Here is a 25295-nt window from a genome sequence, read left to right as displayed (position 1 = left end):
ATGCGTAAATGAGTGTGTAACGTAGCTCACAGTAACGTAGTTCACTGGTTTTTAATGTGATTTGCGAACGTTAGAACGTTATGTCGGTTAATTCTAATATAAATGGGGTTCGACCACTGGTAGCTTTCACATATTATTAGGAAGTACGTGTAATACAGGGTGTCCCAGAATGATCTATACCGGGAAAGATGGAATTTTTTAGGTATAAAGGGCATGTTAAATGGTCATATTGTTTTACATTTTAAGTTTTACATATATTTAGCTTTCTCAGATTTTTTAGATTTTAACAATTGGACGTTTCTAGTAGAAGTTATAGAAGATTGCGTAAAAATGGTGAATTATAAGTTTTGACAACGCAACCTATTTTGAAAATCTGTAACATTACTAACCGTTCAGCACAAAGTTATTTGGAAAAAGTTGTGCAGGTATTTTAGTTGTGCCCTGTTCATATTTCTACTAAATAGCCGATATCTATCTATTATTTATGACGTTACGAAGCAATCATTATATGGAATTAAGGATTTGCGGCCTAATCCCATTCTCTCTTTGGCGGTAGTTTTAGTTATTGTGGTGTGGGGTCCATGTCATTTGAAATGCTTGCAGAGGTCGAACTGGTTGTGGTACAGAAAAGATGGCTCCTCAATTTATTGTACAGCAGCGTGGATTTCTTTCAAAAAGTTACTGGCAAACCGGCAGCTATGTTGAGACGCAAAGAAGATTCATTAGACGATTTCCGCGAGCACGCGTTCCAGTCAAAGGAGCGATAGTGTATAACGTAAAGAAGTTTGACGAGCACAGAACTGTCAGGAATCGGCAGAGTGAAGCTTCAGGTGCTCGTAAGACTGTAAGAACTAGAACGAACATTGCAGCTGTCCGGCAAGCTTTAAGGCGCAACCCCAACAGTATTTGTCGTCAAAATGCTGTGCCAAACATCCCACGTTCTTTATTTAATCGTATCGTGCCATTTTCAAGGTATGCGAGTCGTTTGCGCTGAAAATGAAAAGCAGGTTTTTCATCGATTTTACATTATTGCATGCCACGCCAAAACAAATAAAGGTAGCGTGCTGAAATTAACAGAATATAGGAGACATGTCCAGCATTATAATGCAGGTATCAAAAATAGATACACTGCCCGTCTTCTATTTTTAGTTATTTTTGCAAACACGGTACAAATCATTCTGGGACACCCTGTATAAGTGCATACAATAGAATCCTGGTAACGTAGCTCACCAAACTTAACATGGTCGGTCGAAATTTCAATGTTTACAACATTTCTATGCCAAAAATGCTACAGCATCATGATTTTTACTGTGATTTTTAAAAACCTATGAGTGTTTCCTTTCAAAAACCACAAATTACATTGATACCTCTTGTTTTACTTCTTTCCAATAACGTGTGTTAAAAAGGGTAACGTAGCTCAAAGCGTTTTGGTGGAAAGTGCAATTTATTTTAGAATTACACAAAGACGTTTTAATCACTAAAAAATAATGTTGATAAACATTATGATGGTGCGTTATCTAATATAAAACAACAAATATGTAAAGAAATCGCATTTATTCAAAGAAAATATTCAGGGTTAGATGTGACACTTGAGCAGTGGAAACGCATTTTAGCGATTTTGAGCCTTTGCAAGGGTTAATCAGGCTGAAGAAAGCATTTAAAGTATGGAAAACTATATATGTCCGTGTAGATCTCGTTGAGTTCTACCAGAGAAACAACATATTTGATGCCCTAAATGCTCGACAAAGTGTTTGTGGACCAAAGAATGGAAAAAAGGCTATTGGCACCGGATTTTGTAGAATGAGCGATATGTGAGCAAATCTCGTAGGAGGGATACACGCGTAAATGTTTTGTAATTTTTTTTTACCGTTCCCGGTGTATCAAGTCTTATTTTGTTTGAGGTCACCTACACTAAAATCGGGAAACTGCATCAATGTGCAATTGCTCTCATTTGTTCGATCGTGACTTTCTAACGTAGGCCTACAACTTGATCATGTTGAGTTTGAAGAAGCTACCGTTTACAGAACCAAGGTTATAAGAGAGGCGGTAGAACTGATTGAATGACCCTCAGCTACCCTCGTTACTCGTATATCCTTTTAAGCTCCTTTATTTAACCAAACATTTAAACGTTTCTGTAATACGTTTTGTGTTTACCATGTTTACTGGGTATACATCATTTGTACATAGGCCTTTTCCGTTTTTATTTTTGAACCGCTTCAGGGAGTGTGCTGAATTTGGACAACAAAACTGCCTGAATTCAGGCAAAAGCCTGAAAATTCTTATGCCAGTTAAAAAGAACGAAAAGGATTCACCGAACAAGATATAAAGCAGTGCGCATTGTGTTGTTCTTGAATGGCCTATCTTTCGAACTTGGAATGAAGTGAATTGACGCATACGTTATGTAATCGCTCATTTTCTTGCAATCAGTCAACCGATTCAAGAAAAATGAGCGTATAAGATGCATAAAAAGATGGGATTTGTCGACTTATGTCCAATATCATTCATCCGGTAATTTTTTATGGGACACCCTGTATAGAAGGTTCATAACTTTGCAACCAAATATTCAATAGACCTGGGGAGTCAACACCATGCATCAGGAAGTGTATGTACTGAGAAATTTAGCAATGGCAGTAACTCAATTTTCAAAATGTCCCGACTTTGGGTGGATCAGATTGTGTACCATGTGGTGATACAAGTGGGGCACAGATTTTTGAAATTAAAAATTCTTTGATAAAAGATTTGTTGATAGCATGGTACCTCAAGATATGACAGCCAAATTTTTATTGTCCTGACAATTTTGGTTTGTGAGATAAAAATTCTTGAAATTTTGGACCAAAAACCCTTATTAAATGATAGTATCTTGAGGTAACATGCTATCAACATATTTTATTATTGAAAAAAATCCATGATGCACTTGTATCACACCCCCCCCCTAAATATGGTACAATCTTAGCGACAGCAACTGTTGAAACAAATAACCTCTATTCCTACATTTTAAGACTATTTAAGGGTTGTACTTTTTGGCAGCGGAAGCTTATGGTGGTGTGCTCCTTTATGTTGAAGATCATAAGATTAGGTCAACATTAAACGGACATACAGACATCATTTGTGAAAATCCTTTCTATCTTTGCTCCTGTCAAAATGATCAAGAAAGGTGGGAGTCAGCCAGTTTGACCATAAATATTCATGACTTTCTTAAAAACTGCTCAAAATATTCATACCCCGGTGGTGCTTTAATACACTATGCAACGTTTTCAAATTAAGACTACCTCAGTTACTTGTCCCCATTGGCAATAAACACACCAGTTCTGAAATTGGCTATTTATGTTCACATTTTATTTTTATTATTATCAAATTTATTCCCACCTTTTATACACTAAAAGACCAATAAAAGTGTATAAAAGTTACCCATTAGTGTTGAAGTTTATTGAAAAGCCTGCTTCTTCTGACCCGTTGTGAAATTTCACAAACTAGGTAGATCATATCGAGGGGTGAGCGTAACAAAGACGTAACTCCACTTTTTTGCGAAAATGAGATTTTGATATCAAAATTTGCATTTTCCAATAAACACACAAAGACTTAACTTTATTTAGCACTACCTTTTCACAAATGGCCAGTTAAACATAAACTAACCCATTGAGGCCAATGCAAAAAATTATCTTTAAATTGATTTTTCTCAGAATGGCCAAAATGCAGTTACGTCTTTGTTACGCTCACCCCTCGATATGTTGCATTTTGGTTCCCCGAGATTTTGAATGAACCAAGGGCCACTTTGGAGGAACCAGAGGCCGCTTACCAGGGGGAAAATAACGATGGACCGTAAATGGCACCTAGTTCATATTTTTACATAAAAATGGCCCAGCTGGTTCAACAAATTCCAATCACCAAGTTGCCAATACAAATAAAGATGTTAACTTCTGGATGAGTTAAATAAGCACTGGTTGTTTTAAATTTGATATTTTGGCTCACTATCAAGGAGAACCGTTTCATGAGAAAAGTGTCCCCTGGTCAACTAAAATTGAGATGGAGCGAGGGGCCAAATGGCTCCCGTCTGCCACTTATTTTCACCCTTGGTCAAAATAATTTGCAGTTGTTTCTCCTCTTGAGTTTGGATAAAGCTTTAGAAATTTGACCGTATCCATTTGAAATTAAACAAACCAGAAAGTTAACAACCACACAAATGGATGTGGTGCATGTACTGGCTACACACAGGCCTACAGACCTAGGCTGACCTTGTGGGCTTCCTGGTTCAGGCAACCTGAATGCAGCCACTGGCCTAGGAGGGTATCATTATTCAATAATCTTGTTCCACATTTAGCACTCTCCTGTACTGCTTATGATCAGCAACAATGAGATTTGCAAGTAAATGCTGACTGACCCCCTTGAGATGAGGAAATAGGGCACCATTACACACATCCCCCTCCCCCCACAAACACTTTTCTCTATATCTTGGATGTTAAATTATAATTTTCATAATCATATAACTTGGAAGTGGATTAAAGTGGGGTTTCTAGTATTGCAACATGCTTGTGATCACACTGATTGAGTGTAATCCCAACTCCAGACATTGGCATATTGGTATATATACCAGCTGCATCCCTATGAACAGATACCTGTGTGATCACATTTTGATCTTACTTACTTACTTACTTTACTTTTGTCCTCCGCTTATTCCTCTCAGAGTCGCGGGGAAATGATGGGACGTCTGTCTTGGGCTGCATGGGTAGCATCTGTCAGGTTGGTATTGTGCCTTGTCAGGATTTTCTTGACCCCCTCAATCCATCTTCTTCTTGGCCTTCCGACAGGTTTGGTACCGGACAGTTTGCTGTTGTAGGACCGCAGGGCTGGTTGATTTGTGGGCATGCGCATAAGATGACCAAACCATTTGATGCGATGGCTTTCAATCTGGTCTAGCATAGGCTTGGTGCCAACCATGTCTCTGATGACTTCATTCCTAATTTTGTCCCGTCGTGTCTTGTTTACAGCTTTTCGTAGGCATTTCATTTCACAGGTGGTGATCTTCTGTTCAGTCTTTTTGTTCATAGCCCATGTTTGTGCCTGGTAGCAGAGAGTCGGGGTATAGATTGCGTTGATGATTGTTCTTTTTGCATCCATTGGCACAGCTGGGTGGGAAAGTATAGGCCCAAGCATAAAGGTGATGTTGTTTTGATCATTGAATGCAAGTGCTTTGATATTATTATGCACTTCTTGCATTAAATTTTGTACCATTAATTAACTTGCCACAATACACCTGTTTCATTTTGCCTTTGTGACATTTTGTTCTTACTTAATTTAACTTTTTAAATAATTCTATGGTCTGGGTACGCAGTGATGATGATTGAACCCATAGAAGATGCAGGGTCTCTTCTCCTTCTACGATGACCAATGGATCAACCCTCTTGTTGTCATGACCACTGATCAGCAAATCAATGTGATTGTTTATTACGTCTGCGTTTACGCTGCTGTATGCTCGACTCGGTGCACAGACCACAGAAGTATTACAAAATTTACTTCAGACCCAAAGTGGCACTGGATCCCAGTTTGTGTTTATCACACTAATAAGAGGGTGGTTGCTGGTTGGCAACTATTCCGATTATTTTATTGCATGCTCAGCATCCTTTTTTAAAAAGGACAAGTGCCTCAGTCATTATACAAAGTGAAACCTTAAAAAAACCCATAGTGATTACAGTGAGATATGCCAAACCCACAAGGCCACCGCACAGGTCATAGCTGACCACAGTGGCCCCAATCATTCCATAAACCATTTAACAACTCAGGGACTTGGAGCTAAGAAGCACACACCCTAGACATGCCACAATAAACCTTTGCAGCCAGGATCAGCTCCCCAAGTTTTGTATGGATTACAGACCAATTTCAAGGTACCTCAATCCAAGAGAGCAAACTAACCACACCAGCATCTAGCGCAATATCTACACAGCTACCTTGAGTGCTACCATGTGTGAGGTATAAATTCAAGTTGTAACCACACAGGCTCAGAAATCTGATGTAAATCCGTGAATCGATTAGTGCAAAGATTCTCGTAAAACATCAACGAGGCGAATCCATATGGATTAACGTAATGCAAAAATATGTACCAAGTTTGACTCCGGTTTGTCTATTTCTACTTCATTTTTAAGCAACTGAACCCCCAAATGGCAAATTATGGTATAATTAACTTATATCAATAATAATTTGTTCAATAGTACTGATTTGAGAGGGCATTTTAACAGCAAAAACATAAATGGGTTGCATGCCGATCTTTCGTTCGCCAAAACCACCATCTTGGATGACTAAATCAGACTATATGAGGCCAGTATTTTTTTCAATCATTGTGCAGTGGGAGCTGGAGGTAGATTTGCGGGAATCAAGGATTCTCGTAAAATTCTCTTGGGATACTCCAAATGGATTTGCCAGATTTCTAATATTTTTCTAGGCCTGCCACAACATGAATAATTATTGTAGAACCATTCCTCACTCATGCAGCTACCTTGAGTCTTGAGTGCTACCATTGAGTGTGAGGTATAAATTCAAGTTGCAACCACAACATGAATAATTATTGTAGAACCATTCATCACTCTTGCTGCATGATTCACTTTTTAGGTTACACAACTGCAACTGCAAATCATAGACGACCATAAGTTTCTACACACATCTTAAAAATTGAACAGTACAACACTCTTAATACCATTTCTCAATATCTTCTGGTGTGATTTCTAGCACCCTAGATTCTTGAAAGTCAATCTCCAGGTGATTATAGCTCAGTATAACCCCAGTACATCCTTCTGACAGCATTAAACATGCATGTCTTGACGACTGATGGAAAGCAGTTTAAACAGTTTCACAAAAACTAGTGCATTGCCAACTTGGCCATATCTATGAGTTATCAGTTCTCTTCTTGCGAGTTGGTTTATCAAATGACTGCTTCAGTCCTCCAGCAGTAGACACTTGGAATTTACGTGTGATAGCATTCTCTGCCGTCCATGGCGAGTCCATTTTAGTTGTGTCTTGGTCGACCAAATGAGTGTACTTTGTGCGGCCTGATCGGCCAAAGTTTTTAACCTGGAAAGAGAGAAGAAGTAGAGAAGTTACGTTAGCTATGGTATTGGCATAATGTACTCACTTAGAGACTAAACATTGTTACATTTTTGGTCAAGTGTGCACAGAATGCTACAGGTACACAATTTCAGTCCTCATCAGAGGATCAGCAAAGGGCAAAAATGTCCACTTTGCAAGCGTAGGGAGTGACCAAAATTATCCAAACAGTAGTGAGTGAGTCAGCAATGATATTTTGTGAAAATATATACCTATAAATATTACGAAATAACAGCTTGGAAACATACTGTTTACTATGATTTGTGACACGATCAAGGGAAATGAGTTGGATGTCACTAATATTGATTTTGAGATATTGGCAAAGAAAATGTTAAAATTCAAAATTCGTTTCTTTTATATTGTTTTCAGCGATTGATAAATTGATGTAACTTCACAAAGAAAAGTCATATCAACATGAGGTTTTCAGTTTCTGAAAGCTCTAAATGTCTTCTTTTGAAACAAATGGAAAATTCATTTTCGACCATGGTCGATATGTGGCTCATTCCCCTTGATCATGCCACATTTGATATTTAATTTTTTGTTGAGTTAATTTCAGGAATTGCACTCTGGCCTGTAGTAATTGGATTGTGAGGCTGGGACCACCTAGTTGGTGCCATTGAAGTATTCAAGCAAGCTTAGTGAACTAGGCTTGCTTGAAATCATTCAATGATCCTCTGGTAACCTGTACCACAAATTCAGACCCGGGTACCTTAGGGTTAGGCGGCTACTTATATTCCAGTGAATTTGTTCCAGCTTTAGTCCACATACATGATGCGCATTAACAAACTTAATTTGATGCAATTTCATTGGTTCCAGCATGTGTTATATGACACAATATAATATGATCACAATGAGTAGACATGACTAAAAGCAATTTTACTGAGTAGGCATGACGACTATCTTACTGAGTTGATGACATGACTAAAAGTATTCTTATTGAGTAGACATGACTAAAACTGATATGACCGAGTAGACATGACTAAAACTGATATGACTGAGTAGACATGACTAAAAGCAATCTTACTGAGTTAGACATGACTAAAAGTATTCTTATTGAGTAGGCATGACTAAAACTGATATGACTGAGCAGACATGACTAAAAGCAATTTTACTGAGCAGACATGAGTAAAAGTATCTTACTGAGTAGACATGACTAAAAGTATTCTTATTGAGTAGACATGACTAAAACTGATATGACTGAGTAGACACGACTAAAACTGATATGACTGAGTAGACATGACTAAAAGCAATCTTACTGAGTAGACATGACTAAAAGTAATTCTTACCTGCATAACTTTGGGTAATACTGTCTTATCAAAGTGATCTTCAAGGGTTGGATTGGAGACATCTCTCTTAAATACATCTTCTTCTTTGTCCTGTTATGAAGAAAAAGACAATAAATATTGTACTAAATGGATTAAAATAGATATTTATCAGATCCTCATATAGCAACAGATATATATAGACTTGAAACAAATCCACTCTGTCCACATGCATTTGGTTTCTTACCTCTCATGTAAAGCACATCAGTGGCATACTGTGGCCACTCCTACCCCGGGAGGCTAAAGAAAATGTAAAATTTGCCGCCCCTTGCAGCAACAGTCCGAAAAGGTTGACCCAAATTTCTTCTAGCCAGGACCGCTCTCGAAAATCTAAAAAGTTGGGGTGGGGGGTGGAGGGTAGGAGCTTATTTTTTTCACAAATTTTTTTTAAAGTAAAATTTCACAGGTGTTACACTCCCATAATTACCCCCACCACCTAACAGCCGGTCAAAAGGTATAGTTCATTAATTTTCCAAAATTGTTCGCCCTTTTGCCTTGATAATTATTCTTGCTGCCCCGTAAGTCCGCCCTTTTTTCTTTAGTTATTCTTTTGCCGCCCTTTATCTTTCGCCACCCCTTCTTTCCGCCCCCTGCTTTTACCCGGGGGGGGGGGGGCTCCGGCCCCCTAGCCCCCCTGAAATATGTGCATACTATCATGAAAAATTATTCCTGTTGAAAATAAATGTATTACAAGGACACTTTTGTTTATTATTGATTTTTGACAATGGTCCTTCACATGATGAATTTGGCATTTCTGTTTATGAAACAACAAGAATAATATATTTTGCTAACTGTAAAATGTATAAATACTTTAAAATTGGTTAATTGCAACAAATACATTTAATTTTCAAACAAGCCTCAAAGCATATTGCAGTTACAACAGACAGGTCAATCAAGGTCAAAGGGGTTTTACCCTTACTTACCATAAAGAAAACTCCTCTGTGATAGTACTTCTGTAAGAATTTGTATCTTCCTTTAGTTGGTTTGTTAGTGATAACCTTGTTGTTGATTCGCTGATCTGCCCGACGCTCATCCTCTGTGAGGTTGCGATTCCGTTCGATATCTTGACGATCTTTCTCTAGTCTGCAAAAAATATCACAAAAACACAAGGAATGATTTTCCATAAGAAATTTTAGATGGAACATTTCTGAAACCGCATTAGGATGGTGGTTGCCACTGCCAACACAATCCTATCCCTATTCTCTTAATACCAACTCCGAGCATATCTACCCTAAAACGTAATCCTAATCTATTGAAGTGGTGGCAGACATGCTAAAGTCTTGCCCATTTCTGACACATGCCTAGACCAAGTTGTGTCAAGACTTTTTGCAAGTTTGAAATTTCAGTGTTTTGTATCAAAGGCACTTAAAAACAAAACTGAGTAAAACAACGGCTGCAGCAACAACAATAATGTAGCAGCTGAACGTTTATATGTTTTAAGTGTAGTACTTGTTGGGAGTGAAATTGTACAAAATAATGCACACATCTAATGATGTGTCTAATGCACAAGCCCTGCAGAGGGGAGTAATCAAAGGTTTACAGCAATTTACTATAATGAACCCATATTGCAGTCTGGGTGTGTGTCCCCTTGCTATGCCTGTGCACATGCATTTTGGTGCAAATGGAAAAAATGTTGAGATGTCAAACAGTTAATATTGTGCCCAGTTTGAAAACATAACCACCTGTTAACTCCAGACTTACTGTTCTCGTTCATCTCTGTCTCGTTTTATTCTCTTCATCTCCCGTAATTTCCAGGCTTCATACTCATCCTCCTCATTCTCATCATCTGTATTAATGGACATTATCTGCAGCTGGTCTGTTGTTAATGATTCCTCAGGCTCAAAATCTTTTTTAGCCTCTTTTTCCACCAGCTGTAAATGAAAGAAATGTTAAATAAATAAATCTTTGCGACTTAACTTTATTATAACGTACCATCACCCTTCAACAATATTCCACTGCTACAGAGCCACATCAGAATGATTTTGCTTCAACAAGGGCCCAATTGTGACACAGCTCTTCTCAGCAGTTATACACTAACAGCTCCCCATTACAACTGGGTCGAGTGAGGCACATGAGGTAAAGTGCCTTTCTCCAAGTGCTCCACATTTCACAATGTGAAAATCGTTGGGCTCTGAACATATGCCAAGTATACTATTAATTATTATCTCTTACACTGACCTTAATAGTTTCCCTGCGTCTCTCATCAGCCCTGACTTTAGCATACTCTTCTTGCTCTTTGAGTTTCATTGCTGCAATCTCTTTCTCTTGGACAGTCACACGGTCTTTCCTGAAAGCATCAATTGAACATAAGTATATTAAAGATAAGATATAACAGGGACAGCAGAAGCATTTGACTGAGGACCAGAGATTTGATTCTTGCAAAGATCTTTGTCTAAACTTCATTAACAAGCTTGTCAATTTTTAGGTTGTTTGATTGTAAAAGACCTTATGGCATAACAAGTCGTATGTGTGTCAGTATGTGTTTTATCCGTCTATAATTATGTAAGCTTTTGCTTAAAATTTGGTCTCATATGAAAACTTCAAATCCTTTTGCTACCAAACTTAGGTCATAGCTGCACTATGGGAACCCTCATCGTTTGGTGGTGTTCAAAGGTCATTTGAGGTCAAATTGTAAATAGGCTGAAAGTACAAAATCCGGTCTTACATGAACAGTTCAAATCCAACTACAACCAAACTTATGCCAAAGATGCATTATGGGAACTTTCATATACTGGTGGTGTTCAAGGTCACATACTAAAGGTCATTTTGTCACCTTGTAAAAAAGTGAGGTTCTATGAATGAACATTTTTACATTAACCTGGACCCATCAGGACTCATCTGTCATGTTTCTCTGCACAGAGCAACTGTTTAAACAAACAAGCATGTAATTAATAATGCCTCAAACATGCAGACAATTTTTAAATAAAACAAATATGCCTTTTGCTCCCTTCAACTGACCAGATTGGCTATATCTATATATTTGATTGAACACACCAGGAATCCAACTTACTTGGCAACAAACACTGGTTTTAACCTTGGTCCACTCTCCTCCTCTGAGCTGGTATACTCCTCATATTCCGATGATTCCTCTTCCGACTCTTCTTTATCTGATACCACGCCTTCTTCCTCCACTCCTAATACTTCCTCTTCTCTGTCTTTTACTTTCTCCTTTGCTTTCTGTCTCATTAACGCTCTCCTGCGTTCTATTTCTTCTTCATCTAATTCTTCATCTTCTGAACTACTTTCTTCTGGTTCCATACGATAGACTACATGTCTGTGTCGTCTCTCGTCATCATCGTCTTTTTCTTCTTCGGGTTCGTCTTCTTGCTCGAGGATTTCTGGTTCGTGGATCCGTCTGTGTCTTGCCATTCTGAAATGTTTTTATGAATTTAAACATTTATTAGCAGCAGATCTTAAACATGTGCATTTCATGATCCTGAATTGACGTCATCCTCATCTATTCTCCCAAATGAGACAAAGATGATCAAAACTAAGCTTCCTAATCTTTTAGTTCAATCTGATAATAAGTTTTCAAATTATGTCCACTTTTGGGAAATAACAAATACAAAACATATGGTAATGAATTATTATTTATTACATGAAAAAATTGATGTCAAAAAAAGTTACTATAGTCAATTTGGCTTCTGCGATACACCGTCTTTGATCGAGTGTGTAAACACCAATTCTTTGAGTCAATGCACAGGCTTTCTTATTGGGCTATTCCAGTTGAAATCCATACTACCCCTGTGGACGATTTTGGAAATATCTTCCACAAGGGGAGTATATTTTCAAATGTAATTGGTCAGGGTTAATCATTTTGAAACCCATACTCCCCCTGTATCATGTCTTTACCTATATCTTCCACAACTGGAGTGTCTATTGCAAATGGAAGTTACCCAATTGTATATTGTATTCAAAGCTCATACTCCCTCTGTGGAAGACTTTAGCTAAATCTTCCACAGGGGTAGTGTTGATTTTAAATGGAATAGCCCATCATGCCTACTGGAGCACACACTGGTGTCACTGCCTCAAGGAAGACAAATGGGCTGTACCAATATCTGGAGAAAAATAAACCTTCATGCAAAATAAATTTGGTCCCCAAATTGTGTTGAAAATTCCAAAATCTCTTACATGTTTCCCAATGTTATTGGATGAAAACTGTTGGATCTGGAGTGGCATTGCCAAATGGAAAAGCCTAACAATTTGACATGTGATTAATACCTTTCTGTAACATCGCCATCATCTTCATCGTCTGCGTCCTCTTGGTGAGCTCTCAGACGTCGTATTCTTGCATCGTCCTCATCTTCAAGACCAGTCAGCTGAGGGAGCATGCCCTTTCTGCTGCGAGGTTGGAAAGATTCAACCTCCTCGTCACTGCTAGATTCGGGTGCATAGTCAGGTCTGTGCATGAAACAAAATGGATCCAGTTAATAGTATGGTCGCATAGAATAATGAAAATTTCAGTATCAATTAACCCTAACACCCAACCCTGCTTTTTGCTATCGGAAGTTAAAGAAGAAATGAAAAAGCAGAGAAGATACACAAAGAAGTCACTTGGCACCCCGTGATTGAACCTTAGACCCCTCGCATGCCAAGAACATGATCACGGACCGGTAGCTACACAGGTAACGCTGACCCAGGCAGCGATTCCGTGAGCATATAACACTTGGGGTGATTGCGTCATCGCAGGTCCTGGGATTCACGCATGTGCAGTGGTTTTTATCATGGTATTTTGTGATATCTATGGGTGTTGGGGTTAACGGCGGGTGGTCTGATTATAACACATGAACAAGTGTTTTCAACATCACATTGAGACTTGTCACCCAAACATTCTCCTTACAAGTTTTGAGCTAAGTTGCTCCAATGGATAGATTCAATGAGATAGAATGTGTGTCACATAGAACAGTACACAATTTCGGGATGGTAACCACCAACTATATTGTTTTTATTCATAATGCCTAAACTAAAACACATTCCAGACCTACAATTTCTCTGAGTTAATGAGAAAATTAGCTTGTATCTCATACCAAAATCTGCCATTTTGATGGCCAGGGTAAAATTAGCGGATGAGGTAGTCAATCGGGTCACACACCTTTAATGACTCAAATCATATAAGCTGAATTATTAATCAGTTTTATTGTAGAAATTTCTTACTATGCCAGCTGTTTTAAAGGAGAGTTGGTATTTATTGTTTTAATTCTTACTTTTGATTTTCATTCTTACCTTTTGCCATAGACGTATCTCTTGACCTTGACCTTTTCCATAGTAAAGTCACCTGAAACATACAAAATATGACCAGTTAATGAAGTAATGGTAGTGGTACTCTAATTAGTGAGGGAAAAGAATTATGTAGACTAATCCTACACTTTTCAGCTAATCTTAATCCTGATTATTTTTGGAGATAAATCAGCCCTAAATATCCTCATAGTTTAAACACACAGGAAATCTTCAATGACTGTTCTGATGTATACATGCAAGAATGGCTCACCTGTCCATCAATACATAAACCATGCAATCCACACATGCGTATTGCATTACATATGGTCAAATATGTTACTATAATTGAATTTGAAGACAGAGATAAAAAGACTAGTTTGCGTCTGACGTCATCCGTCCATCAAACTCGAGCATGGTTTGTTTACAAGTGTTGTGATGGTGAGTTGATGAACACGGGTTACAATACTGGCTGCCTTATTGTTAATTTTGCACCTTCAAGCACACAATCTCCAAAGTTAGGTCTTTATAGTAGGAAACATTTTTTTCCCGAAGGCACCATGTCAACAATGCCTAGACAAGTTGCTTTTTGCCTTGTAAATGTACGTAATTGTTCGCCATTTTCTGCTATTCCATTTGTCTGATCGGCACCACAAAAATCGACCTTTCTTTTTATGCGCTATGCCGCTATTAACCATTCATACACTCTTAGAACCACATAGCCAATCAGAAAACTGTTAGATAAATACGCGGAGTGCATTAATAGTGTATAATTGCATGGGCGGGCACTCCGCATATTTAGTGACAATTTTGTTATAAAATTAGCAAAAATCACAGCTTTTCTTCTTGTGTATGAAATAGGTTAATAAATGCGCATTACTTGTTGCTCCCCCTGCTACCCCTTCGAGGCTCGTGCATCAACATCTCAGTACGTGTGCATTATTTTGTACAATTTCACTCTCAACAAGTAAGATGCATTCATTAACCTATAAATCAAGGATCATAGAGAATTTGATTGATAGGGATGTCAGACGCAAACTAGTCTTTTAATCTCTGTCTTCTATTATAGGAACGTTTTTCCTGATGATGTGATAACTTACCTTTCTCATTTCTTACAGGTATAGCACCTGCTGTGGAGTGAATGAGAGCACTCTTCTTGAACACCGATGAATCCCTCTCGGACATCATCTTGATCTGATTAGTTGCTCAGCTAAATAGAAGATGAACAAATTGGTATCACCTAGCTGATTTTAAGTTTGCTTGTCCTTCGGCAATTTCCTATGAAAAGTAGAGAGTAAGAAAGCCAACAGTGTTGTTAGATTATAAAATTATATAGTGACCACTCTACATCAGTGTTTGCACTCTCTTTGGAAATTGAATTCACCAAATGAAATATTTACCTCCAAATTTGCCCAATTCTGGCTTAAAAATTCCTAAGAATTGCACATTCTATTGCGCCAAATCTAATTTTCATTGGGCCAAAATTGTGATGCATGTATGTCTTTTTTTGTATGATTAAACACTGCTTTCCATCACTATCACAAGGTATTCATAAGAAGTGCAAGTCTCTCACACTCATTTCACACTCGGCTTAGGTGGCCAAGTAAAATAAATAATATTTATATCGCTCATTCTACAAAATCTGGTGCCAATAGCCCTTTTTCCATTCTTTGGTCCACAAACACTTTGTCGAGCATTAAGGGCATCAAATTGTTGTTTTTCTGGTAGAACTCGACCGAGATCTACACAGACATATATAGTTGTCCATACTTTAAATGCTTTCTTCAGCCTGATTAACCCTTGCAAAGGCTCAAAAATCGCTAAAAATGCATTTCCACTGCTCCAGTGTCACATCTGACCCTGAATATTTTCTTTGAATAAATGCAATTTCTTTACATATTTGTAGTTTTTTAATTAGATAACTCAATATCATATTGATTATCAACATTATATTTTAGTGATTAAAACGTCTTTATGTAATTTTATAATATATTGCACTTTCCACCAAAACGCTGTGAGCTATGTTACCCCTTTTTTTTTTTCTTTTTTGTTAAGAAGTAAAAAAGAGGTATTAATGTAATTTGCGGGTTTTGAAAGGAAATACTCATAGGTTTTAAAAATCACAGTAAAATTGTGATGCTGTAGCATTTTTGGCATAGAAATGTTGTAAACATTGAAATTTCGACCGACCATGTTAAGATTGGTGAGCTACGTTACCAGAATTCTATAGTATGCACTTGTATTACATGTACTTCCTAATAATATGTGAAAGCTACCAGTGGTCGAACCCCATTTATATTAGAATTAACCGACATAACGTTCTAACGTTCGCAAATCACATTAAAAACATTAAAAACCTGTGAACTACGTTACTGTGAGTACGTTACACACTCATTTACGCATCTTCAAAACTTCTATGAAATGGTGAAATCGGTTTTACATTTCACTCAAGTGATCTTTAGTTTGCTTTTTATGACCTTGGATTGAGTAAAACCAGCCCATTTTGTAGTCGGTAACATAGCTCACATTACATTGAGTTTTAGTTTTAAAAAACATCATGACTTCCTGAAAGAAAAATATGCAAGTGGTGTTGGCAATTTTTTACATCTGAAAGTAGTGATACATTTAATCTTAAAAAACGTAAAGAGCAGGTCTTTTTGAACATCTTTTATTTTTTCTATTTTTATAGTGGATTGGCACCAGATTTTGTAGAATGAGCGATATTGTCCCTCACCAATTTTTGAAGATTTTCAAATATTTTTATTTTTTGGGTGGGTGCGGCCCACCCTGTATGCTCTGACTATTGACCTACTTTTTCACATGCCGCAGTGTTGAGAAAATATTCGGGCCGGTTATATCCCAAACACCCACAGAGGTGATAGTTTCTGGCGAGTTTTGTAATTATTACTTGATTTTGATATGTAAGTAATACGATAAAGTCGTCATAGGCAGTAATGTGTTTGTATTAAAAGAAATAACAAAAATAATTATTTAAGTAATAGAAATACTATTTGGAAATTGCAGCAAGATTTGCAGATGTTTTTATTTGAACAGTACCAGTTCACCAGTTTTGCTAGTTTTCCTAATCTTTGGGCTAAATTAATAGCATCGTGAAGGTCATATATATCATTTTATACTGACAGCTTCGGCATGTAGAAATACAGCTTGTATGTGCATTGTGTGCAGTGTGTACATAGGCTATTTACTTTTCAAATCTTTGATGCTTGTATAAGGTATTATAGACAAATTATTAGAATGCATGTGTACCAGTAGAAATGGCCCAGGTTGAACTGATAAAATAAATAAACATATGAATGAATATTTTATTCCCTGGATTATTTTGTTGGGACAATATAATGATATAGTTTGACGCTTTGAAATACAGTTATGTTAATCATAATAAAGTTACAAAGTTAAAAAATAATATCGAAATATTGTAATATCAAACATTTCCCTCATAAGTTGCAATACAACATATTGAGGAAATTGATATGACAGATTTTAAACTTTGATATGGAAAGATACCCCAGCCCTGTTGTCTCACCAGAGAAGATGAGCAGAAGTCTTTCTATCTGATGATAAAAAAAACCCTCTAGGTATGATTACGAAAATGTTTTAGATAACTATTATCTACAAAAGTTTTATAACCATGGTTTATATAAAATGTTAACATAAAACGTCTTGTGTTATGATGTGAAGGGTTAATATAAAAACAGGGAAAATCTGTTCCAACTGACCAGCAGAGAACAAAGGATAAGCAATAGATCAGATTAAAATCAGGAAAATATGACACAACCTCCAATGGGGAATAACAAGCGTATAAGCGTATAAAGTTAAAAACTCTTTTAACTTTGTTTATACGCTTTTGTGTTATTCCCCTATTGGAAATCGATGTTGTGTCATATTTTCCCTATTTTAATTGTGAACTTGACTTACTCATTCTTTCATTTCTCTTGACAATTTTTCATTTGCCCACCCTATTCCTTTTAAAGGAATTTTTATTGCTCTCTAACTTTGTTTCTAAAATTGCTGTGATGAATTGATATGTTAAAACAGTAATTGTGATTTGAATAAAGAATAGATTCCTATTTAAATGTTAGTTTTCACTGATCACATTGTCCCTTTTAATTTCGAGCCAAACAAATGAGGTAAAACAAAGAATTTCATTCCAGCACCTACAATAAGTGTATTAGCTCATTGATCATATCATGATTATTGGCGGAGCTTCACGCAGCAGGGATGTATAAACAAGACATAAGACAAATATCAATATGCATACAGTTTATGCGTCAAGTCGTAATGGTGATATGTGCAAAGTTTATACGTCACTGCTTCAATGATACATATTCACGCATTTAGCCATTACTTGATCAGTGACCTCTGAATAAAACCAGAGATCTCCAGATTTAATATAAAAATTTAAATTTGACTTCAATGAAAGCACTTCAGGCTTAGTCTTTCATAACCAATTCATTAAATGTCAGTGATTGTGTTCGTGTATTGTCATTGCCGCTGCGAAAGCAGTTGTCAAGCTGAATTTATACTCGGATTGCTGGATAACCATGTGAAATCACCTCTCGAAAACCTCTACGAGGTTGTTAAGCATCGGGCACGCTGACTGGCTTAGCAATTGTCCAAGTAGTTTTGTAAACTAATCAGGTTAGACATACTTTGCTGGCGGGGTCCCATTAATTAATACGGTAAAAGGCTGTCGCGTTCATTGATTGGCTTACGATCGGCGATGAATGTTTTTTCAACCAATCACAAAACGAGTTATATTGCACCCATGGGAAATTTTGCACACGCCCATGACGTCACGCCCCAGTGCCATGAGGCTTCACTTTTCTGCAAAAGCGAGCGAGGGGTATAAAGTCAGCTTCACACTTGTGATTTATGAAGCGCATCAGACATTTCTTTGCGAAATTTGCGATTCTCAGCAACAGGATTCCATGAAATTGACAATATATGTAAGTTATTCTGCAGGATCGGGAATAATTAATATTTGTTTTATTTTGTGAGTAGTGCAAGTTGAAGTTAGTGAGTTTGTGGTTTCATAAGATATGTACAAGAGTGTTCTCAGGAAGCTGAAAGTGACAGGCCGCCCTCGAAGAATGTCGATGTCGACTGTACTGTATAAACGAGTTTGGCGCTGGACACATCACACATGAAGTGTGTATGTAGGCCCTTAATAAGGTAATTTAATATAAAATTTACCCGGCCTTAATGAATGAGTTTTTGGCTAGTAAAATGAACAAATGTACTGTATTCATTCCAATAAGAGTCATTTTGGGTGGGCGCTTATTTTTTACCTTGTTTAGGCCTACCTTTTTTTTTGTAAGGGGTGTTTATTAGAGACAAATTTACGAACTGGTATGTTATATTTAAGGGTCCTGAGACATTCTAGTAGCTTTTCTGATGCAGAAAATGTATTGCAAGTTTACGCAGGACTTGCAGCAATTTCACTTTATCGACATCTGTCACTTCAACATTATTGGTACCCCTTAGCAAATTGAAAATACCCTGGGTGGGCGCTTATTGGGCATGGGCGCTTATTGGAACGAATATGGTACCGTACCCTTTTTGGACTCGTAATTTACCAAAAATTTGAAAAGGTACCCTAAAGTTGTTCAGTTTCTAGTTCCAATAATTGAACTCACAACTCCGACTTCCAAGGAGCTTCATGTATGTGTCGCCGCGATTTAGCATGCATTCATCACCATATTCACATGTACATAGTCGTGGAGTTGACTTTCGCTGCTCAAAAAAATCTCTCAAAAATCATCTTTTTAAATATTTCTTTGGACAAAAGCTGATGCATAGAATAAGTTGAGCAATCACAGATGACATACATCAGTGTACAGTTCTAAAGCGAGTATTTTACTAGATATACTAATGCAAATTTGCCAAAAATAAAACCTGGAGGCACCCTACGGGAGTATGACTTGAGTATCTACAACTTGAGAACAAGTCCTCAAACGTTTGAAATTTGTAGTTGTAAACTAGTGCCGTACTATTACGCTATGTTTTGTATTCGGCGAGGATGACGATATTTACATCCTGAACTTGCAAACAGCCACAATGTGTTTTACTTGATATTTTTCACCCCTAAATAATCTTGTATAATTCCCTGCAATACCCTATACGTGATAATAACTTACTTATCTCTCGGCGCAATACTTCAAGCTTCTGGATGGGCACTGAAATGTGCAAAAAAAATCCAATTTCTTGCGCTCTCACCTTCAAAATTTCCTGCTCATCGCGAATCTTGTTTGCATGGACAACGGAAATAAATATGGCCGACCCGCATTTAGGGTTCATCCCATTAGTCTTCAACTGCTACGCACGGTCATCGAATGAGAAATGGCCATTTTGTTCCACTATGTTTACTAGCTTCAAAATCGGGGCGAAAGACTTAGGCTAAAACTAAATCTACCAAAAAACGTTGACAACGTAAAGAAAGCAGCAAGTTTAAAAAGCCCCACCTCGGCTCACTTTTTGAAACTTGGTCCCATTTGTAAAACGTACTGATTTCCTGGGACTGATTTAAAATTTATCATAATATTATCAACTTCAAACATTTCCAGATGTGTTATGTATCTTTAAATGTGCCAATGCGATATTAATTTGTAAGACCAGAAAGGTATCTTGCTCTTGCATGGTAAGCCAACATCCTATATATGTTTTGTTTTATAAAATTATATTAATTTCATGATTAATGATTGAATTAAATGAATAACAAGTAGGCATATAATGCCAGTCATGCTATTATTAAAAGCGTCATAACTTGTTGGAAGCGCTATATTCTGTTTAAAAAATAATAAAATAAAAGCGCCGATTTTGTTGTTGATGTTCAAAATGGGACCAAGTTTCAAAAAGTGAGCCGAGGTGGGGCTTTTTAAACTTGCTGCTTTCTTTACGTTGTCAACGTTTTTTGGTAGATTTCCTTTCTTTTTATGAATGAAGCCGAGTAGCTCCAAGCTTGAAAAGTCATCCAGTTACTGAAGTTTGAATAATATTATTCTTGATTTATGACAATAAAAATACAAATATATGTAGCTAGACCTATAACTAAAATGTACGTGATTCTATAATGTAGCCCTGGGACAATCTAGTTGGTATCCAAATTTCGCCGTTTGTGGTTCTTTTTAGCCCTGCAGGTAATCTAGTTGGATATCTCTATTGAGCGGCGGTTGTTGGCGGTCTTTCGCGGTTCGTGGTATTCCTTTATTCTTCTAGCCCTGTCCTCTATCGGGGCTAATTTATTGTTTAAGCTTGTTGGATATCCATATTTCAGCGGTGTGTGGTTCTTTGTAGCCCTCTTGGGTAATCTAGTTGGATATCCAAATTTCGCCGTTTGTGGTTCTTTGTAGCCCTGCAGGCAATCTAGTTGGATATCTCTATTGAGCGGCGGTTGATGGAGGTCTTTCGCGGTTCGTTGTTATAATTTTCCTTATCCTTCAATCATTGCCCTCTATCGAGGGCTAATTTATAGTTAAAACTTGTTGGACATCCATATTTCGCGGTGTGTGGTTCTTTATAGCTCTGTGGGGCAATCTAGTTGGATATCCAAATTTCGCGGTTTGTGGTTCTTTGTAGCCCTGCGGGGCAATCTAGTTGGATATTTCTATTGAGCGGCAGTTGTTCGCGGTTTGTGGTTTTAATTTGTAGGATATCCGTATTTCAAGATTTGTGGTTCCTGAGTCCTGCGGGGCAATCTAGCTGGATATCCAAATTTCGCGGTTTGTGGTTCTTTGTAGCCCTAGTTGGATATCCCTATTGAGCGGCGGTTGTCGGCGGTCTTTTGAGTTTTGTGGTTTTACATCCCGAGGATGCTTTTCAATAATTTAAATTATACGGTGTAAAATATTACTATTACTTGGTATGATAATTTATCTTACCATGTTGACTTATATTGTTTGTTTTAGGCAACTTTCGCGGTTGGTGGTTATAATTTCCCTTATCCTTCAAGCCTTGCCCTCTATCGAGGGCTAATTTATAGTTATAACTTGTTGGACATCCATATTTCGCGGTGTGTGGTTTTTCGTGGTTTGTGGTTTTAATTTGTAGGATACTAAGTATCCATATTTCAAGATCTGTGGTTCCTGAGTCATGCGGGGCAATCTAGCTGGATATCCAAATTTCGCGGTTTGTGGTTCTTTGTAGCCCTGCGGGGCAATCTAGTTGGATATCCCTATTGAGCGGCGGTTGTCGGCGGTCTTTTGAGATTTAATTTTCCTTTAAGTTCAGGTCGCCCCTCCTCTACATCCCGAGGATGCTTTTCAATAATTTAAATTATACTATTCCTTGGTATGATAATTTATCTTACCATGTTGACTTATATTGTTTGTCAACTTGACGTGACAAAATACCCTGCTATGTAGACATTAATTTGTTGCTAAATTCACTTGGCATAATAATTTATTTAGCGAAGACGACATCCATTTTTGGTATGTCGACTTAGCATGATAATTTATCTTGCCATGTTGACCTGTTTGTTCAGTTGTCTTGGCGAGATATTTTATATCGTCATGTTGACATCATGCTGATAATAAGTCGACATGGCAAGATAATTATCTTGACAAGTTGTGTCACATAGACGCTTCCTTACTATATATGCTTGATATATGTTATTTGGATATTTTTTTTCCTGCTGGCCTTCCATACTAGCGGAACAATTTTCCACACCTATATCAGCCTACCGGGACGGTATGACAATTGTCAGGTCTCTAAATCGATTCAACAACCATTCATACATATCACAATCATGTTTTATTGTCCTATTATCATGCGAATTTGCCCGTTGTAGGACAAAATATATTTAAATGAGAATACTACAATGAGTAACGTCGTATTGCATACCCTATAATACCTGATCTAGTTTCTTGTGTTATTCAGATTTCTTTTGATCCTTGATGGTGTTGTATCACACTATGCTGTGTTTTTAAATAGGCCCTTAATACAATAAACAATTTCTCTGAGAATGAAACAACTTGCTTTAATAAAAAAAATAATATCACAATAGCACTGGATGTTTAAAATTATGTTATCCTTGATTAATGACAATAAATTGTTTAATAAAACAATTGAAAAAATAAATCAGTTGGTCACCGGGTTTCGAACTCGGGATAGCGTATCTGGAGTCAAGCGCTCTAACCATTAGACCACCGGCCTCTGCTGTAAATCACTGTGTCGAAATACAGCATTTATTATATAAATGGATGCGTCGTCCAATAAGAACAAAATAATTGTGAAAAACTTGATTTTTTGGCGAATGGGGCTCAGAATTTGTATGTAGGGTATCTCAGAAACTGCTAGGGTATATTTGGAAGTGTATCTGAAAAAGTAGTGTGAAGGTGATAACCAGATAGACCTGTAGCAGTGTCCAAAAATTCTGGATCAGTATGATTTGCCACTAATTTTCGCTATGAAATACCGCGTGAAATGGAAGCAAAAATATTTGTTTATTGCGAACAATGATTGACTGTAGGATTGGTGGCCTTTTTGAATTAATGAGTTGTCAAGATATTACACCTGGGACTGTAAATAACATTTAGCATGGTTTTAGATACATTTGGTACCCAGCGAAAAATAACATCGAACAATAGAAGTCAAGTGTTTTAATGTTAGGTGTAAATATAGTCTCGCGGGAGCATCTGTTATTAGTCTTCTTTATCAGTCTTTTTTTAAAAACTTGCTGGTCACGGCTACCGCGTGACTCTAATTTATATTACATCGCTAAGCGATAGCGATTTTTTTGGGGCCAATGAGGTAGACCACTTTTTGTTGCGTTGGAAAAAGCGCGTATCTCATTGGTCAAGTACTGATCGGCGATGGAGTATAAATTCAGCTTAGCCGCGCATGCTCCATATGCCAGTTTAAAAGTAAATACTCGAGCGTGTGACAAGAGAAACTGCGCTGAAAACGTAACTACAAATTGGTTTTTTTTATTATTTTATTCACGTCGATTGTACACCCAAACCTCTTATTATATACAAGCAACAATTTGGAGTGGTTCATATAAATGCAGGTGAGACAAATTCAACAAAAAGTGACATAAATACCATAAAATACCACCATGGACTTTAGCTATGTAACCACTTCAGTCGCTGTACAGATGTTGTATTGCGACTGATTATTCGGTCTACATGTAGTTGCTAGTTGTAAACTACAACTAGTTCAGTTTCAGGAAACTACCCTTATTCTTGAAAATCAGTGTTTTTAGACCCTAAATGCGTCACTTGCCTTGCCTAAAAAACACCCCTTTTTCCTTGTTTTTTTGGTCACGCATGCGTACAGACCATATACATGTATGCGAGTGCCCCCCCCTGCCCCAGCCAGCAATGAGGTGCCGATATGATGATAACGTGATTCAATTAGCCAAAACTGAACCTCACTTCCTTATACGCCATAAACTGCGCCAAATTGGCAGACCGCTGAAGTATTGTGCTGAAAACTATAGCTAGTATTAGGTAAGCTTAAACATGTAAATGAAATCATGTACTGCACTGCCGGCACTGGTCGACAATTATAGGGGTCTAAATGTGTAGAAATTTACTACTTAAACCTCATAAATGTTAACTTTTTTTCAATATGAAAAATCTACTATAGTTTACCTTTGCTGTACCTCGAATCTGATAAAAGATCTTACACTGATTATTTATTATTGAATGAAAGTTTACACTTTTACGATGCAGTAATTTTGTTACAGTAGGTCGCCATATCAATTTTCAACGAAGTATGTTGGAAGTTCCTTTCTAAAATGCAGCACCGCGTTATCCTTGCAGGCAGTGCATGTCATACGCGTTGGGAGAAAATAATAATTATTTGTGCTTCATTTTCACTCTTTCTGCCTCTCTCTTTCCTAGTCCGACGTGTAGGACCTTTTTTCTTATTTACCAGACAATGTTCAGCTCAGACTATGACCACTATCTCATGGCGCAAGACGAATCGCGAAAGTTCAGTCGACCGCGCCGCGGTCACTGGACCGTCGGTCAATCTTTCTTGAGCAATCAGAGCCTGAGCAGTGATAGTTGGTAACTGAAAAAAAACAGGTCCTATTTGTCGGACTACTCTTTCCAAGTTCCCAGCAAACAGAAAATGATTTAAAAACGTTTTAAATGTATCATATTTTTTGGTTTTAGCTCAAGTTGATGAAAACGTTTCAATAACAATTAACATTAAAATGTCTGGTTCTCTGCGTTAAGTTAAGGGGTACTACACCCCCTGGCCAATTTTGTGCCTATTTTTGCATTTTTCTCCACAATTATAGCGCATTGGTGACAAGTAAGATATGTATATTATAGGGGCAAGGACTACAACTACTGCACTGAAAATTCAGCAATTCAAGGCAAATAGTTATTGATTTATTGATCAAATATTGGTTTTCCCTCATTTTTGACTGTAACTCGACAACTGTTGTCTGTGCTGAAATAAAATTTCCAGTGCAGTAGTTGTAGTCCTTGCCCCTATAATATATATATCTTACTTGTCATCAATGCTCTATATTTTTTGAGAAAAATGCACTAGGCACAAAATTGGGCAGGGGTGTAGTACCCCCTTAAATCGTTCAAGTTGCATGGTGTGTCGGACTAAACTCATAAGCTCATATAAAAGAAAAATCATGAGACATATGTCAGTTCATCAGTGGAGAGAAAAGTCATGCCGACG

At 37.4% G+C, this 25295-nt stretch overlaps 1 protein-coding gene across 1 annotated transcript; it reads right to left on the bottom strand.

Moving 5' to 3' along the window:
- Positions 1 to 5574: 5574 nt before the first annotated feature.
- On the bottom strand, positions 5575 to 24354 carry LOC140166529 (microfibrillar-associated protein 1-like). Its single transcript, XM_072190013.1, has 10 exons — positions 24242 to 24354; positions 14729 to 14906; positions 13638 to 13689; positions 12636 to 12815; positions 11425 to 11784; positions 10593 to 10701; positions 10116 to 10285; positions 9338 to 9497; positions 8379 to 8468; positions 5575 to 7059 (listed from the first exon to the last, which is right to left on the bottom strand). Exons 2-10 carry the CDS (start codon positions 14814 to 14816, stop codon positions 6874 to 6876), a joined length of 1395 nt encoding a protein of 464 aa, XP_072046114.1. The 5' UTR covers positions 14817 to 14906; positions 24242 to 24354; the 3' UTR covers positions 5575 to 6873.
- Positions 24355 to 25295: the final 941 nt, after the last annotated feature.

This window comes from Amphiura filiformis, chromosome 12, assembly GCF_039555335.1.
Source record: "Amphiura filiformis chromosome 12, Afil_fr2py, whole genome shotgun sequence".
Lineage (NCBI taxonomy): Eukaryota > Metazoa > Echinodermata > Ophiuroidea > Amphilepidida > Amphiuridae > Amphiura > Amphiura filiformis.
The sequence above is the reverse complement of the archived record's forward strand: the minus strand, read 5'-3'. Positions and strand labels throughout refer to the sequence as shown.